The sequence below is a fragment of the Strix uralensis genome, chromosome 3 (genome assembly GCF_047716275.1).
Source record: "Strix uralensis isolate ZFMK-TIS-50842 chromosome 3, bStrUra1, whole genome shotgun sequence".
Taxonomy (NCBI): domain Eukaryota; kingdom Metazoa; phylum Chordata; class Aves; order Strigiformes; family Strigidae; genus Strix; species Strix uralensis.
The window spans coordinates 20,287,093-20,306,155 of NC_133974.1; the positions used below are offsets into that span (position 1 = coordinate 20,287,093).

The following is a 19,063-nucleotide window of genomic DNA, read 5'->3' on the forward strand; positions in this document are numbered from 1 at the left end:
TGCGTCAACAGACATAAACCAAGTTTCCTATTAGGTCTTTTGCTATTTTATAAGTTTATTAAATTTAATAATAGTTTATTACATTTCACCTTAGACATCAGCACTGAAAACTTGTTTACAGGATGGGTTTGAATGACAATTCTAAACCACATATGATAGGATTCCTTTAGTGGGATCTGAATTTCAAAACTGAATAAAAGAAACAAATTAAGAGCACTGCTTGAGTAAATAAAGACACATAAAAAATGAAATCTCACACAGCTAACTATTTTTGTATCACTTTTTTCATGTATTTCTGCTAAAACTTCTAACTACAGTGGATATTAGTAAAGTCATAAAAGTAACACAGACCTAGTGAAATATGCTAAAACAATAGTTGTGATGTCTGGACTCACACTACTTTGAGATAAATATATATAATATACACATTTTTTTTAAACTGTCACTATCCATCTGAACGTGTCAGCCTATTGCAGCACACACTAGTATATCCCTATGGTTGCAACACAGCCACACTTTGAAAAATACTTGTGCTAGGATTAGTAACATGGGAAGGTGTACAGTATGAAATCAGTTTCTAGAGCACATACAACGAAATATTTAACAATATGTTCCTTATTTAGACACTTTCCATCAGACAATAGAAGACTGATTTCATGTTAGAGGAATACAGATGATGCTATATCATCATAAGGAGAATGAAAAGGGGAAAGGAAAAAAACCCACCCCTATACATATAAACGTCTGGTCAGGGGAGTAACAGCCCTATTTTCACTTGTGAGCAGTGGTGGTTTTTTTCTTTGTAATTCAAAATAAATTATTCTCAATTATTGTAGCTTTAGAACACTGATTTTGGTGGCATTAACTTTTCTGTAACTTTTTGGTCTATTAATCAGAAACAAGACCAAATTATCTCGTAAAAGAATGAAATAGCATTTTAATGTTCCATTTTAATTGTTGGCTCTCACTCTTTCAGAAATACACAGGCATTACCAATGGAAAGGATATCTCAGGTTAGCCAATCTATCATATGAGAGAGTTTATGAAGAATAATGAAGAACAGAAACAAATAACATGAATAGAAGTGGGTCAGACTGTGTAAATATAAAGACAAAATACAAAAAAAAAAAAAAAAAAATTTCCCGAAATCCATTACTCATAAGAACAATGACAAAATCCAGCCTTATATACCCCACAGAGTACAATGGAGATGTGCCAGAAGTAATCTGGAACAGTGTTCCTGACCTAAGTACCTACCCATCACAAAAAAAAAAAACAAACAACCAAACCAAAAAAAAAAAAAACCAAAACATAAAATTGGACTTTTTGTCTTCTCTCTGCAGATGAATTTAGAGGAAATAAATCTATAACCGAATAACTTTAAGATTTTTCTAGAAAATGAGAATGGTTTGGTCTCTGCCCCTTATCAAACAGGAACGATCAAAGAGTGACTGAACTAATTCACTGGGTGATGCAAGGATTCCAGCAGATTCCACACCCCAGATCACCTACAGGCAGTGCAGATGACCAAAGAAAGAGATGGTAGAAATCAGGAAAGGAAGATTTCAGAAAGATTAGATCTTACAGCCATGATGAAGACAACAGCATGGCTGCAAATGCCATGGAAAAACTCAGGATGACACAGAGATTAGTAATGTTGCCGAAAGGGAAAGAGCCTTGGGAGAGCTTCAGAGGAAAATTAAGAGGACTGTGTTGGCCATGTTAATTAATGGAAAAACATCTTCCACTCCTCATACATTTACTTGGAATTTAAATTCTTTGAGGTATATTTCTCCGAGGTTAATGGATGAGGGACTATCCTCACTGCTGTAAGAAGCTCAGGTGTATAAACTTTCCTTACTTCAAGCACTGAAGACACAGAAGACTTTCTAACTTACTACCTTTCTTATAATGAATATTTTGAATACAAAGAAATTATGCAAAATATTATATGTATTACAATTAATGTGTACATTATTTATATCTATACCCTCATTTCTTAAATTGATTTTTAAGTGCTTACTCCATTTATATACCATGAATCAAAATTAAAATGTTGAAACAAAACTCTTCCTTTTATGCTTGTTACACCACAAAATGGTATGTAAAATTACCAAACAGCAGTGGATTGTGGATTCATAGTAATACATATCAACCAAAATATATGAATGATTTATATCTATTTTATTATTTAAAATAGCTGGTTAATGATGCATGTATACTAAATTTCTTTATCCATAATCCAGCACTGCGTAGTTTAATGCTAGCCAGAAGACAACTGCTTGTTCTCTCCTACATCCCTGCAAACAACTGCTTGTTCTCTCCTACATCCCTGCAAACAACTGCTTGTTCTCTCCTACATCCCTGCAAACAACTGCTTGTTCTCTCCTACATCCCTGCAAACAACTGCTTGTTCTCTCCTACATCCCTGCAAACAACTGCTTGTTCTCTCCTACATCCCTGCAAACAACTGCTTATTCTCTCCTACATCCCTGCAAACAGCATCTCTCTCTCCTCAGAACTATGTAAGGAAGGTTTGATAGCTGTTCCCACATCTTAATCACATTGTATTTATAGGAGATATCTACAACCAGCAGGTCAGATCCATCCAACCTTGATCTTATTTTCCTTACAGATGATGGTCCCAGTTGGTATGTTCAACAGTTAAAAATGAACTGAGGCATATAATAATGAAATAGAATATTCTCCTTATGCTCACCTTTTTACCATAGATACCCTCATAACTTCTATGAAATAGCTGTAGCGGTTGAGTAGTTGCTGCAAAGACAGTTTGGATCCAAGGTTCAGTCACAGGACAGGTGTGTGCAACAGCTGGCCAGGCTGTCCAGAACTGTTGCTACCTGTGTGCTCTGTGGCATGAGGAATGAAATGCTTCAAATGTTGACATGACCTGCAAGGATTCTTTTCTTAGGCAAAATAACTTATTTTTAATACTGAAAAAGATGTGGAAACATACATATGGCCTGGGGAAGACTACTTCTGTGCACCACTGCATTACGTGCAAAGCTGCCAAAATATAACCAGATCCAAAGAGCTGTCCAACCTCATGGCCAAAACCTCTTTCACTCTTAAGAGTAATACAGTTCCTTCTCAGTGGATTGAATATATTCAAGGCAAATCAGGAAGTTTTGGCCTGTGATGGCCTGAAAGATGATGAGTAAGGTCAGAGGGACTTGTTCTAGGCAGTCCATACTGGCCTTGCTGGGCTACAACTGATCCTTTGCATCACTAAACAGATGAAACAATCTTCTGCAAAAGATCCTGAACTTTCTTGACACCAACTTCCCTTCCTCAGCAACCTCAAATTCTCAGTATCTTTCTAGGTTACCCCATCGAGACCACCAGCATCTTATGTAAAATGGACTATATTTTTTTCAGATAGTGGAACTGCCTATTACAACTGTTACTTACAAGCATTTTATTATACATTGTGGTTCAAATACGAAAGCCAAAGAACAGTGAGACCACTCACAGTGTACTTGCATCAGAGTGTTATTTATTTCTAAATAACAGATTTAGAAAAAATAAAATTTCACAATAGCTTGAATAGGAGTGATATTGCTCTTAAAAATAGCAATTTGTCAACTCCAGACTCTTGGAGAACTAGAATACCCTGGATAGTGGAACTATTTGGTTAACCTGTGGGCTATTGGGAGCTGTGTGAAGTAGCGCATTTATAACGCGATAAACCACTTACAAAGAATTGAGGCTGGAGGTGGCTTTTTGCCCCTTCAACAATGGGATACATAGTAAATTATTAATTTTTATATAGATTCAATTACTAGGCAAATAATATTACATTTAAGCATTTTTTTATTAAGGAAAACTATCAAATTAGCTCTAATTTTTTTTTTTTTAAAAGATCCTAGAAACCAGGAAGCCTAACAAAATAACACCTGCATTAGGATGTATGCTCAGACATGTGTGTGTTAAAAAGAGTATATTGACAGTATCTAGATGAACTTAAAGCTTATAGGTTCTGTTTCCACAAACTCTCTCATCACCTTTTGCAGCCTGTTTCTGGCTAAAATAAACTATTAAGGTTTGTGGGTTTTTTACTTTCAATATCCTAGAACTAAACTACTTTATTGTATTTACTTGTTAGAAACAATCCTCTTTCAAATCAACGCTGTATCAGTATCATGAAATACACTGCCTACGTATATTTTGATGGAATAGTTTTACCCCTTATGATTACTCCTTATTGCTACCTCCAAAACACAAACAATACTTTAACACAGTAGTTAATCATATTATGCTGGGGGAAAAAAAAATAAAAATAAGCCAAAGCTCAACAATGCTTTAGAATTAAAAAAACCTGAATCCATTATTTTATAATGACTGGTAAAAATATAAAGCATTTTATAAATCAAGTATCTTACCTTTCCGTCCAGGGTATACATGAGGGTAATATTCATAATAAAGATCAGGCTGGTCTAAATTTCCAAATGGTTCAAATTCCATTTCTGCATTTTGGAATAGATTCAATTTTACCAGCAGTGCTAGTCTCACAAACCACAGCTAAAAATTAATACGTATAAAAGAAGGAAGAGACAAGGTCTGTTATTAGCTTCAATCACAAGCCACATCCAAATACAATTTCAACTTTCTAAGTTTTTCTGATAAAGAATTTCTATGTTACCTACTGATAAGAATCAGGATTTATATTTACATGCTGTTTTGCAGAATACTTTTCGTAAGATCATTAAAATAAAACACAGAGGACTGATGTTTTAACTGTTTGTAAAGGTACTAGGATTTTGAAGATGAAGTTTAAAAACTAGCCTACTGCAAAATTAGAACATCTCTCTTGAAATTGAGCTAACATGTAAGAATTATCAATCTGATTTTTAATTGTTTTTCAAATTTTATGCAATTCTTAAAATCTGTTATGATTTTTGTGAGATCATGAGCTTTATAGTTACTAGAGCCAGAAGCATGTGTTGTCATCTGGTCACATTTTAAGTCAACCATTTGTTATGTTTCATGAACCTTTATTAATTTGGGTTCTTATTTTCTTACCATCATGAAACATACTTCTAACATTCAAAATCTACTACAAAGTTCAAAACCTAGATAGTGTGCATGAACTTTAGCACAGTGAGTCTTCCAAGATAGCAAAACACACTCCTTTTTACTAGTGTGATTACCTTTAAAAACATACAATCAAGATATAATTTTACTTTAAACAAAAAATATGTTTTAAAGGAAGACCTACTCAATCAAACATAAAAAGTGACTTGCTACAATGCTTTCATAAGCTCAGTTTTTTGGTAACAATTAGCAAAAGTTGTTTGATCATGTTAAAAAAAATCCCAGTGAATACTGTTGGAAAACAAGGGTGTATCTTTAAACGTACCTGTAAAGAATCTGTTGTGTGGTTAGTAGGTAGCCCACTTTTTTTATAGCCTTGACCATGTGCAGTTAGGAGCCGCCCACACAAGTCAACTGCTGCCCTCCAGTTTTTACTGCTCTGGGAAGAAGAAAAGAGTAAGTAGCAAAATCATAAAGTCCCTAAAATGTACAACTGCTTATTTTGCCTGAAGCAGCTACATGTACCCATCAGTAATAATGACAAGGTCAGGAGAGCTGGCCAGTGAGAAGCAGAATGTCATTTGTCAAAGCTGCACATCTAATTAGGCAAGAAGTGAAATCAAGCATTAACACCATCAGATCACTAAAACAAAATAATATACAACACCATATGGGATTCTAAACTTAAAGCTATATCATGTTTGCTAATATACTTGAATATAATAGTCACAATTTTGTTTTATCCTCAAAAGGAGAAGAAAAATGCCAGCCATATTTCAGTAATTACGCCCAAGTTACTCTGTTACAAAATACTTAACGCCTATTCCTACATCACTGACTTCAGTATTTCAGATTATAACCCCTAGTGCTGTTCATTTAATGAAAATAGACTTTCCTAACATTGCCCAGGACACAGAATTCCTATCAATAAATAACAAAGGACAAGAAACAATACAATGCATAAAATGATAAATTCAGAACAGTAACAATTGTTTCACACATAAAATACAAACACCTGAATTTCCACTACATGTCTAACTTAAAAATATTCTTAACTATATTTTTTTATTAATAAACCAAATCATTCCTAGTTAGACAAGTCAAACCATCTTATCACACTGTCACACTATTAATGTTTCTGCCTTGTATATGCTAATGAAGCCATGTAAATAGCTAACACCACCAAAAATTTAAAACACAGACTAACACTTCACAGGTTTTAAGCTATCATACTTTTCTCTCATATAGAAGTTTTTCCAGAGACATGTATCCAGCAGGTTATTATAAAACATATGCATCTTGTTCCTGAAAGTAATTTTTTTCAAATAGTTTCTTAAATACATACAAAAAAATAATAAATGTAATAGAAAACTGTCATGTTGTCTGATGAAATGTAAAGAAATAGAATGTATCTATATTGGTGGTGGCAAAGTTCAGGTACTGACCTTGAATTGGTATTATATTACATTCTCTCCAATGGTTAGAGTTTAGAAAACATGTCAATGCAGCAGTTACACAGAAAAGCTAGTAGTAACAGCTGAAGAGTTTTCATACACTCTGGCCCCCATTTTGCAGCCTTACAGTTCAAAGGCCCACTACAGACATCACCATGCACTGACCACCTCATCTCTCTCTGCCCTGCATTGTCAAATCCCAGATAAAAATTTGAGTTCCACTGAAAATGACAAAGTTGGCTGACAGCAAGACTACGGAGCAGCATAGAAGCTTCTGTGACATCTATGCTTTTATGGAAGAGTGGGAATTGATAATGCATTTATAATATCCTTCAACATTTATCTGTATCAATTTAGAAAAGCAGAAAGACACACTGACATGGATTACCTGAAATGCATTCCTCTTCTGAGACACAAATTAATTTATTATCCTTAGAACAGAAGTGGACACAGACTCTGAAGCCACTCAACTTTTCTTCCCAAATGAGAGTTAGGATCCAAAAATAATAATGGAACATTTATGACAAACTTAGGTGCTACAATTTTAAAAATTCTATTTCAGGCATGGACAAAACCCACTTTTTCTCTACAGAACAAGACAGCCAGGAGAAGCAAGTCTGACAACCACCGTAAAAAGTCTTTTCTGGAAAATGAAACATGATATTTATGATTTTAAAATTAGAGCTGCCTGCTGGTCATGGAGCTTAATTCTCTGTGGAAGCTTAATAGAAGGCTGCTGGCAGTATAACTTAATTTGAAATTAGCAGGACACATTATTATCTCTGGCAAATTGTACAAGACTTACAGTTGCCAGAGTTGCCAGCCCACCAGAAATCTTTATCCAGTTATTCCAAACACCCCTCAAAACCTTGCAGTTCAGTCACTTTCACATTTCCTGTTGTCTACAGCCACACGGTCCTAACAACCCGGGTCCCTTGTTCCTGAAAGTACTAGGGATGAATTTTGTTTGTAAGTCGTAAGTAGAGGCTCAAAGCAAATATGGCTACTACAGCTTCAGATATACCATTAAAAATACTGATGAATAATCTCAAAGAATAAAATAATTATTCTATGATGATCAGGATATGGTTGTCCAGCAGCAATTGTATGAAATAATTATTTTCTCCTACAGAAATACCGTCAACCAAATATTATTGCAAAATAGTTCACTAACGCAGGACCAGCCTGGCAGAAGAGAACTTCACACATGATATTAGCAAATCTTTATTTCCACAAAAAGTATGGAGCTGTTGTTCTTTTAATGAAAGACACGAGCCTATATGGTTTCTGTGCTTTTTACACACTACTAGTCCAGATGATTAACTTGTGAAGGGATTTTTTTTGGTCCATATAACATAACCAAAAATTAAGAAAAAACAAAGTATTTCAGTACTGACTGTTGTACACACACCAAAGCCAGGACAAGGAGATTAGCCATCCAACAGACAAAGCAACTGCATTATTTCTTGCAGAACTTCTCTGTTTTTTGCAAAATCAGAACAGGTCCTGGGGGAGATTTACATACAGATGGGGAACTGCATAGTAAAACCGGTTTCAAATAAAAAGGATTTATATTTTTCCTCACGAAAGACAGAACAGCCCAATAATTTTTTGTCTTTCACTGAACGTCTTAAGATGTCTGAGATTTGAATACAATGACTCTAGGTTTAAATCAAAAAAGTAAAGAGTAATGACAGGATTTTGTCAGGCTATTACCCTGTAGAGGTAAGAACTAAAAGTTTTATGGAGCTTGAGGTGATAGACTTGTGTGTTAGAGCGCCCCTCCATGCCCACTCTTCCCCCCTTCAATGAGAGCTTACCTGGCACACAAATCTGACATGCCTTTTTTGTAACAAATACAGTATATTATCTTACTGCTTCTTTTGATCGCACTTCCAACCTAATCAAATACTGTATCTGCAGTTTTAAGAGATAAAAAAGGTGTAAGGTGATCAACACTCAACTCCTCATTTTACTGACTTGCATTCCACCGTTTTCAAAATAAGAACCCAGATAAGGCTATGATGATCCCCTATTATTAAAGCAATAAAAGGAAACAGCCTAAAAACCATCTGAAATGGAGTCAACAATACGAGTTATAAATTCTGATAAATCCACATCTAAAGATCTGGTAATGCTTCTAGTCCATTTGGTCAAAGTTAAAAGTAACAGATACTCTCTACATCCCAATGCCTTCAATAAGCCTATTTTCTATAAAGCGGGATGAAGGAATGGGATGTAGGGTAGAAAAGAATTCCAGTGACTAACACTAGAATGTTAATAGTTCAAAGACAAGAATAGCACTGAAGATGTTATATTTTTTAGATTCAGAAATGAAGAAAACTTCCAATTGACTAAAACATCCCAATACAAGCCAAAATTGCAGTCTGTATGAAAAAACATTTTTTACATTTCTTCCTTTTCTAATAAAGTGTCATAATAACTTTAATTATCAGTTTTCACTATATCTGAAAGACTGCATTTTCATTCTATTATGAAGATATTCAGATTTGGACTGAAAGGAATACTACTGAATAGCTGCATACCACTGTCTCACATATACAACTGTTCCTTGGAAGTCTCCCCATGCAGGTCAATTTTGCTTGATTTTTTAAATTACTGTTGAACAAAGATCTTAGACATATGATTGCAGAAGTGTTTGTATTTCTCCTTTGTATACAATACTGTACACTGTCTTCCTGAATGAAAGCAGTGAAGCTTAGATGATGAAACAAATAGGACTAATACCCAGGTGGAATTCTTCTGTCAAGCAGACTGGACATCTACAGAAAACGTGTTCAGTAGAGAGGGAACTCACCTGATACATGAAGACAATTTATAACATTATTCAGTCTCTCGGGAAAACAATTCTGACTCAGAGGTAAGTCACTGAAATTTTTTCCAATAAACTGATGCTTTTTAGTGTAGAAATGCAACCTCTCCCACAAGCGTCCAGTTACTGTTTGTGCTACCTGTGTCTCACATCTTCTCTCAAATCAGCTACAAAAACGTTGGAAATTGTTCACTGATTTAGAAATAAAGGAACACACCCCTCGGTATTTTTAAGGATAATTTCTAACTTATTAAAGTGAATATGTATGCTATACCACTGTATCCAAGTTTTTTATATTTGAAAATATATGTAAGGGCACAACATTAATCACGTGCAAAAGTAACAGTATATGATTTTTTTTAAAATAGACTCAAAGGGAGTCATTAACTCTACATGTAACACCATTAAAGTGATTAAAATGTCCTCCTCCACTAGCTATGACATTCTTCTCCCCTGTAAATTACATTGGTAGAGCACTTCCACATCAGTTAAGAAAATGTAGTTAGTAACCCTTTCCTGGTCTAGTAGCTTGAAGAAATGATTGCATACTTAGGGCAAACATTGCGTATTCATAGTGGCAAGACACTGTAGTCTTCTTTTAGGTATGACAACTATCAAAGACATAATTTTCCTGTGGCTGCCAACAACTTACAACTCAAAATACCAGAAAGGTCTCTAACAAGAAATACTGTGCTCTTTGTTCAAATGAGAGTAAACAATTAATCTAAAATGTGGAACAGGAGCTAACATAATTGCAGCTTGAACCTTGTATGCATAATTTTTATTTCCCGCTGTAAAACAAAGCAACTCCGTGAAGATAAGCTCTTGCTTACATTTATTTGCTTTAGAGGTAAATAAATATTCCTATACCAGATTAATAAATTTTTTCAGAAACTGAAAACTCTGATTTTCTGTTTTCAGTTGAAAAATATAAACACTTATCCTCTACAGATGTGTAACTACTTACAAGTTATCACCTCAATGATAAACACATTTATAGAATTACTTTGCTAGACCACTCCAGCACTCCTATATCTCTTAAAAGCCTCAAAGTTCTACAACTAGCAACCGCACAACCTCTGCACCATTACCCTACCAGTAAAGCATTTCCAATCCACTGTTACCCTTTCCATAGCAGAAACTGAAAATGTGAAAGTACAGTTGTTCAATAAACCATTTATTCATCTTTGGGTTACTGGTACAAATCTCACTCAAATCAACGAGAGACCAACTTCATGCTGAGCAAACAATTTTGTTAGCTGAGTTTAATGAGTTCAGTTCCTGGTGAACAACTATTAGTCTTAGAAATGATGCTGCTGTTGGTGGTCTCCTCAGAAAAGGTGCACCTTTAGAAGTTCAGCTTACTACATTCTTGATAACATTTGTTTTCTGACAACTAATAGTACTTGAGGAAACTTCTGCAGACTTTGCACTATGATCCCCCCAAAAGGACTTCAGTCTCCAACATTCTTTGCTGTGAGCACTAACTTCATCTTACCCACAGAACTATTTTTTAACTTGTACAAGTAAATGGTTTTTACTGGAACTTCTGTAAGGAAGGTGAGAAGTTACTACTTAAGGATGTACACTGGAATCAATCCAATTTAACATATTATTTTGTGATGCTGGTGAACAGAGCTGGTATCTGCATTTGTAGATGTAATCGTATTGTCAATATATGTAAGGACCACGGCATTAAAAAGGGATCAGATGATTTACAGTATCAGAGTAATAGAACAGGTAAAACACAATCACTAGCTTGGAAAGCCATGTAACTTACAATATAACATGCTGAGTTCTGGACAGTTATAATAAAAAGATGTTAGCTTCAATACGAAGAGATTCTGAGAAGAGATCCGAGGATGATTATGAAGACATCCATGATGAGATGACTAGAGAAGAGTTATTTTTGCCTTTAGAAAGAAAATCTGAGAAGTGGAAATGTCACTGCTGTCTACCCATACAAAATAGCAGGGGAGAGGAAGCAAATATTGAGAACAGAAAATGACTTAAAAAGCAACACGAGATCAAAACACTTAAATTGTTGTAAACAACTTTATCTTTGATTAGAAAAAAAGATTTTGAGAGAGGATTGATTAGAATTCCTTTGATTAACCACCAAAGGAATGAAGTTCTGGAATAGCCTTCGAAAGTAGTAGCAATGTATCTGTATTTGTTAAAACAGTCAAATAAGCTAACAGAAGCAATTGTATGGTAGAATAGAGGTGCTCCAGAGTTGCAGCTGAAGACCTGTGGTATGATGATTTGGGATACTGATGAGCCATTTAGCATGCTCTTCCCATCTGTACAGGATTAAAACAGTAACCAGATACAAATGAAGCATTTTCCTCTGGAGCTGACAGGCTTTGAATACTGCTTCTGTATTTTTTTCTTTTGCTTTTTTCTCGTAACAAGAGAGTTCACCCAAGATCATCTAAGAATTTTAACCTAATAAATTTCTTCATAACAGGACTTAACATTCACTTTTGGTTTCAGCTGCCACTGGTGTCTTCCTACAACACGTGATAGTTCTTGAACCTTTTAGATGGGATCCCAGATTTACGCATCTAAATTTAGATGTGATCAGTAAATGTACTGATTAGATCTGTTTTGACCTAAGAGTTCAGACATCAGCTCACATGTAAACACCTAAATAATAGGTATCAGTCTGAAGCCGAAGTCTATCCTAATTCTATGCATTTCTCTTCTGTCCATCGCTACAAGCAACTGAATTGGGTGACTGAAACAATCTCATTAATTCTTATGTTCCTGTATAGTTCATATTGATAACAAACAGCTAAGGAAAAAAAAAAATCTTAACTTTATGGAAATTGTACAGCAATATTCCCAACTTTCACCAGTTTTTATCCAGATGTTAATGAAAATATTCCCTGTAAGTGGTCTTTGCATGAAAAAATATATTCACTGAATTGATCTGGTCAGGAATCCACTCATAAAGAAAGTAAAATTGGTGGCTGGTAACAGAGCACTTATATGTCATTCTGGACTACTGTGTATGTAAAAAGCACACATCTTTTTAATTAATAATCTAGCATGGGATTTTAATGTTTCTAAGTCTGAAATACCTTTTACCCTTAATACTGTTGCCAATCAGAAAACAAATTTCAACATTAAGAATTTCAAGAAAAATAGCAATGTTTGCAAGGAAAAAAAAAAAACCAACCTATTTTTTAATAATAATAAATAATAATAATAAAACTACTTTACATAAAAAGAAACAGATCTGCAAACAAATCTGAGAAATAGTTATGTTGCATACTCAAGAACAACTAACAGATAATGATTGGAAGCCTTGAAAGCTGAAGAACATCCCAACTTCTGGCTGAATGGCTGCAATTTTATCAAAAAAACCCTTCTAATAAGACAAGTTTTAAAAAAAATCTGCTATAGGTAGCAAAAAGTGTGATAGCTGCAGATTGCCTCCTATCTTCTCTGCCTTGATCCTAAAAGCCTTAACACTGGAGCTTAAGAGCACACTCAAAGCTAAAACATTATCAGTGGCAGCACTGTATTTAAGGTACAAGATGGTCTGCAACACAGAAGAACATTTAGCATGGACACAGCTACCAGGCCAAATAGAAAAACATTCCCCATACGCCAAAACTTCTCTTCTGCAAGAGGGAAAGGAAGTGCAGAAAAAGGCTTTTCCTACTTAGACACTGATGGGGACAAGACTTCTTAGTAAGACCTTTTTTTTCCCCTCCAAACTCCCAAGTTAAGCAAAACATTGAGACAAATAAAAAAAGCCTGTCTCCAGGATGGAGATTACAATCTGTTTTTTCAGGTTTAGTTTCCAAAATTACCTCTGAATTCCTTTAACAATGCTTGTGGAGACCACCTAGAGTTTTCCTAGCATGACAAAGTTTCTTCCGGAGCTTTACGTGTAATGTAACAAAATTAAATTAAAAGATGTTAAATACTAAATACAGACTGTCCTAATGCTTATAATTCCTCACTGCTTTTCCTCAGTAATTTTTAATCCATTTTTTCATAAATAAAATAAGCCTAAAATATTTTTACATTTCAACAGATTAAGTAAGGCTCAGTCATGTAACAGTAATGAGTTTCATACAGGAACACAATGGTTTAAAGAACAAGGCAAGGTTCACAAAGCAGCTAGATGCAACTATTTCCAGGTCCAAAATGTTTACATCAAGGAAAGGATTTTAACTTAGAGAAAATTAAGCTTTCATTGGAAGTAATTTAGTTTAGTTTTCCTGCACTGAAATAAAAAATTAAAGCAGTGGAAATTATCACATCAGCTTTGCTTACCATTTACAACAACTGGTATGTCTTACCTTCTGTAAAACACTAAGGTGAAAACATAAATAATACATACACAGTTAAGCAAAAGCACGATTAAAATGTTTTGCAACCATTTACATTACATAAAAATTAACAGCTGATAAAATTCACAGTAACTTAAAGTTACCTTTTTTCTAACTTTTGCATATTGAAAGTTAACTAGGTCATTTAAAACCGAATATTTAAACCCCAGCATCATTCCCATGAAAAACTACTGTACTTTGGCTAGTACATTTGCAGGATCATGAATAGCCGGATATGTAGAATTTTTTTTTTTAATTTCTCCTCGCAGTCAGTAGCTCCCAATTATCTTGAGGGAAGCATGGTATTTAAAATATATCGAAGTACAAAGATCATTACTTACAATTAGCTGTTTCAAGCCTACAAATGACTGTTCTACAGAGTTGGCGTTTAAAACTTGTCTCTTCACTGCAGCTTGCTCCCCCAAGAAACGAAGCATTAAGTCTTTTACTGCATCTCCCTTGGTGTTCATGGAACAGAAAAAGAAGAAACATAACAAGATACTTTTCAACATTATTTTAGGAAAATAAAATGTTGAATTAAAGCTGAGCAACATAGTTTCTTCCCCTTGAGAAATACTTATTTTCCAATACTCTTTGTGTGAAATTAATACAAATGCATATATATTTACAGCACTTTAATGAAAACTTCCAGATTTACTCTACATTATTTGCTATATTCTCTTTTCCAATGTTTAGGTTTCAGTTAGCATAGAAACATTCAGGCTTATTTGCTTCTCCTATATTATTCTTCAAAGAACTTACAAAATGCTCCTCAAAAATCTTACAAAACATAGCAAGTTTTACAGGTTTTCATAATGACTATTACTGTTGAAAGGTGCAATCTACTGATCAAAGCTAAATGTGCACATAATCAGCTAGCCTTAAGTACCCACAGAAAATTAACTTTGAGAGATCATAAAACCAGGAAAACAGCAACCCTGCAACAAGTATTCTTAATTTCAAAGAATTAACTGCAGGAATCAGTCAGAGAAATTGGGTTATCTGAGATGAGTGACTTGAAGACTTGAGACTACTTGAGAAGTAGACATTTGAAAGAGTTTTCTGAAGTTAGACAAGATTAATTCTACATTTTACAACATGGAGCAGCTAAGAAGAAGAATGTCCAAATCCAGGTTCTGTTTCCAGCTTTGCTAGCAATAAACAGAATAACTGTACATGGCACCCTCTGTGCCTCAATTTCCCCTTCTAATCTTTGTTCAGCTATCAATTTCTGTGCCTTCCCATTTGCTGGCTGACATCCCTGTGGTTCTGCGTACTAGAGATTTTCAACAGGCAGTCAAGAACTTCAAACGTAATATCAAGCACCTACTGAAAAACTGTAGACCATGCATTGCCAGATGTTGAAAACTGTGCTACTACTGCCTGCGCACTCTTCAGGTACCATGTCTGCCAACACAGTGCAGGACAGGGCGCGGGGGGGAGTGTCCTAGTCTTGCCTGGACTGTATCCATTACTGTATACAAGAGAATCCCCTATGGTGTCAGAAGTCACCACGTGCCAAAAGCAGGTAACAGAAATTATTTCTGTAAGATTTTTGCCAATCTTATGTTTTTACTCTAGAAACGCAAACATCTGAAAATAAGGAAAATTATCAGCAATATACAACAAAATACTTATCTTTTGTTTTTAAACAGAAAGTAATTTATAATCCACATTCAGCCAGAGTAAAGATCTGATTCACCATCCTGTCAGTGAACAGCAGATGTTCGTGGAAACAGTGTAAGAAACAGGATACGCTCATATTGGTCTTTCCCAATTTAAAGCAACCAGAACTTTATGGTCCACCTGTGCTCATTTTCAGTCTGTTTTTCTGAACAAAAGTACATCCGAGGGCAGTGAAGTCTACAACTTAAAAACAGTTACATGGGCTGCAGAACAGTAACTCCTTTTGTTATGCTTATTATTCAACAGCTCCTTTGCTATAAAAACCAGCAAATCATAATCCTCTACTTACCTTGATTCTTTTTGAATTTTAGATCATTATTGCTCTTGTAAACCAAAAGGTTCTCTTCCTTTTAGATACCACTCACAAGAGACAACCTCTGCACTCCTTACTATCCCTCCTCTCCCTGCAATTTGTTTTAATTCCATTATATCTTTTCAGATTTATGGTAACTAGAACAAGCGTTTAATATTTAAGATGTTATTAAGCAGAAAGTGATTATGCAAAAATGTAAGCATACAAAGGAATATTTACAAATATCCCTCTAAAGGATCATGAAAACATTCACTCGAAGAACTGAGGTAGCAAGCTCTTAGCACAGAGAGCAGGAAGAAAGCCACAGAGCCTTCTGCCTAAAAAAAGGTGAGCTGCATAAAATACAGTAAAGCTTAGCTATGGGAAAGATGAATGATATTAAATGTTTGCACTTTGCCCACAGACAGTGATGGGAAATACATTTGTGTTTTCTGTCTAGTTTCTTGAGGAATGAGACTGCAACTATTGTTTCACTACATGGAAAATTTTTACCTGTAAATGCTGTCACTTACCCTATGAATAAACAAGATTTCCACCTTTCAGATAGAAGAGTCTGAAGATTAAGAAGAGACAGAGTGTGCAAAATGACATAAATACTAAAGAATCTTTAATCCCCCCCAGAGTACTTTGGAGAAGGAAACATTACAAATGAATGTAATGAAACAAAGGGCATAATGAGAGCAGACAGTAACTGATGAAGAAAGGCATAATGTAAAGAACATAAAAAGCAGCACTCCAACTTGTTCCCACACTTGGAGAGCACAGGTACCGATAATCTGTACCATATGCAATCCAAGATAGTTTAAAAAAATGTTTCTTGAATGATCAGCAAAAAGTATCACACAGCTAAAATCAAGAACATTTTATATTTTTCTTGGTGAGCTTTTAAAACAACACACTTGTAATAAGAACTGTGTTCAGGTTTGGTCCCTGCTATACAAGAAAGTTGTGGACAGGCTGGAGAGGGTCCAAAGGAGGGCCACAAAGATGATCAAAGCACAGGGAAGCCTGCTGTGTGAAGAAAGGCTGAGAGAATTGGGTTTGTTCAGCCTTGAGAAGAGAAGGCTTAGGGGAGACCTTATCACCATGTTCCAGTATTTAAAGGGTGGCTACAACAAAGATGGAGACTCCCTTTTTACAAGGAGCCACATGGAAAAGATAAAGGGTAATGGTTACAAGTTACTCCTGGGGAGGTTCTGACTGGACACAAGAGAAAAAATGTTTCCCAATGAGAACAATCAAGCATTGGAATAATCTCCCCAGGGAAGTGGTGGATGTCCCAATATTGGACACTTTTAGGATTCAGCTGGACAGAGTGCTGGGCCATCTTGTCTAGACTGAGCTTTTGCCAAGAAAGGTTAGACCAGATGATCCTTGAGGTCCCTTCTAGCCTGGTATTCTATGACTCTAGGATACACTTTCTGAGTGAGCAGAGGAAAAAAAAACAGTACTGAACTCTTCAGTATGTCATACAAAGTTTCAGTCCTTCACTGAAGAACTTACAGTTCACTGTAAATGCTTTTTCAAACAAACTTCTCTGTGAACTGCACACAGCCTGGTTTAACATCTCACATTAACATTTAGCATTAGCAAGCTATTCATACCAAAGCTTTAATGACCATTGTTGGAAGCTGATTTAAAGCTGAAAACATGCCTCCCACAATGTTTCAGTTGACATTTCAAGTACTCTACAATTATAATTTCAGGTAAATACACAATTTGCAGTACTAGAAGTGTATGGAACAATGATACCAAAGTAGGGGATGTCAGGTCAGTCAAGGCATGCACTCAGGCCACTGAAAAGCAGTAACTGGAAGTGAGGAAACTTGTATAAACATAAAGCACTTCAAAACTTGTCCCTGCTGACATGCCTGTGAGACTGCTTATAAATTATAATCGATGCAGAAAGCAGCAGGAATACCCTTTAATTCCACTGATGATTTGACATCAGGTCTTACTGTGGAAATACATCACAATGGACACTGCTGTAACGTCTCCTTTTCAATTATGTACTAAATGGTAGATCTGCATATATGCATGTGCCCAGATTCATGGAATCATCAGCACAAACAAGCCTTTAATCCTTGACTGGACTGAGGAAGGTGAGAGAGAACTATTTGTAAAAAAGGAGGCCTGCAATAAGGAGGCCCTTACCCTTGGGACCAGCAGAAGGGATCATTCCTTCTGTCCATCCCATTAGCTGTCAGAAGAGAAATACTACACACTCTTGAATTACATGTCAAGGTCTAAGAGATTTTTTGGGGAAGGTGGGAAGGACCCTTCCATTCTTTTGGGGAGGAGTGGAGAATAGGAGCTTCCTATTACAGTGCTTTCTTTCACACCAATTATTGGGCTCTGTGATGACAAATAAGTGTTTTAAGATAAATGTAATCCAAGAAGTAGCAGCAGCATGGCATATGTCTAAAACTGGTATCATTTGTTGCTTGTGACAGAAACCTAAGATTAGATTAGATATAAGGAAGAAACTCTTTACTGTGAGGGTGGTGAGACACTGGAACAGGTTGCCCAGAGAAGTTGTGGCTGCTCCCTCCCTGTCAGTGTTCAAGGCCAGGCTAGATGGGGCATTGAGCAACCTGATCTAGTGGAAGGTGTCCCTGCCCATGGCAGGGGGGATGGAATTAGATGATCTTTAAGGTCCCTTCCAACCCAAAACATTCTATGAGATTTGTCAGATAATTCAGCTACAGATCTGGATCTGATTCACTATAGAAGCTTTTCTGACAGTTCCTGCAGATTGGGAAGTTACTGGAGACTGCTCTCTGCTTGTATTTGACTATTGACTGATAATCTTTGTTATGCTACAATTAAGGATTAAAGCATCCAAACCGTCAACGCCATATCTCTAGACAATTCTATTATTCAGAGACATAGATACAAAAGAGTAGGGCTAGCCTGTTTCAAAAAACAAAAAAATTTCCGTTACAATAGTTAGCCTTGCCTGAGCAGCCAGGATAAAATTGCTTCATGAGAATTACTGAACAGAGCCCAGTGAAATTCTCAAATTCTGAAAAAACTTTTTATGCCTTCTCACCAGTTGGGAACTTTGATAGAAGACAAAGAAATGATTTTTTGCTACTATGTTTTTTCCTTCATGATCTCATATGGAGATTTCCCTTTAATTTTGGGGTTATCCATTCCCAGTAGCTTGCTCCAGCTCTCAGTCTTTCTTAGAGGTCGTATCTTTCCATTTGCACATACAAATGATGTAATTTCAGTCAGTGTTAACATTATTGAGACCACTGTGAACATCATCGAAAAATGTTATTTCCCACTTGGTTGCAACAATGAATTCCAGAAGCAATGAAAGCTGTCTACTTTCAGACTTTGTAGTACAGCATACTAATTTTGTATA

The 19,063-nt window shown here is 35.6% G+C and overlaps 1 protein-coding gene across 4 annotated transcripts in view; it reads right to left on the reverse strand.

The window, feature by feature from the left end:
- The window catches only part of TRAPPC12 (trafficking protein particle complex subunit 12), a 55,465-nt gene that overhangs the window by 34,131 nt on the left and 2,271 nt on the right, over positions 1–19,063 (reverse strand). For all 4 annotated transcript variants that reach the window (XR_012628015.1, XR_012628014.1, XM_074861631.1 and 1 more), the window contains exons 3-5: positions 14,033–14,149; positions 5,381–5,494; positions 4,404–4,542 (exon numbers count right to left, since the gene is read on the reverse strand). Coding sequence is in view for 2 of the 4 variants with exons in the window: in XM_074861631.1 (XP_074717732.1) it covers positions 4,404–4,542; positions 5,381–5,494; positions 14,033–14,149 (370 nt within the window). In the remaining 2 variants the exon portion in view is untranslated. The remainder of the gene's footprint in view (positions 1–4,403; positions 4,543–5,380; positions 5,495–14,032; positions 14,150–19,063) is intronic.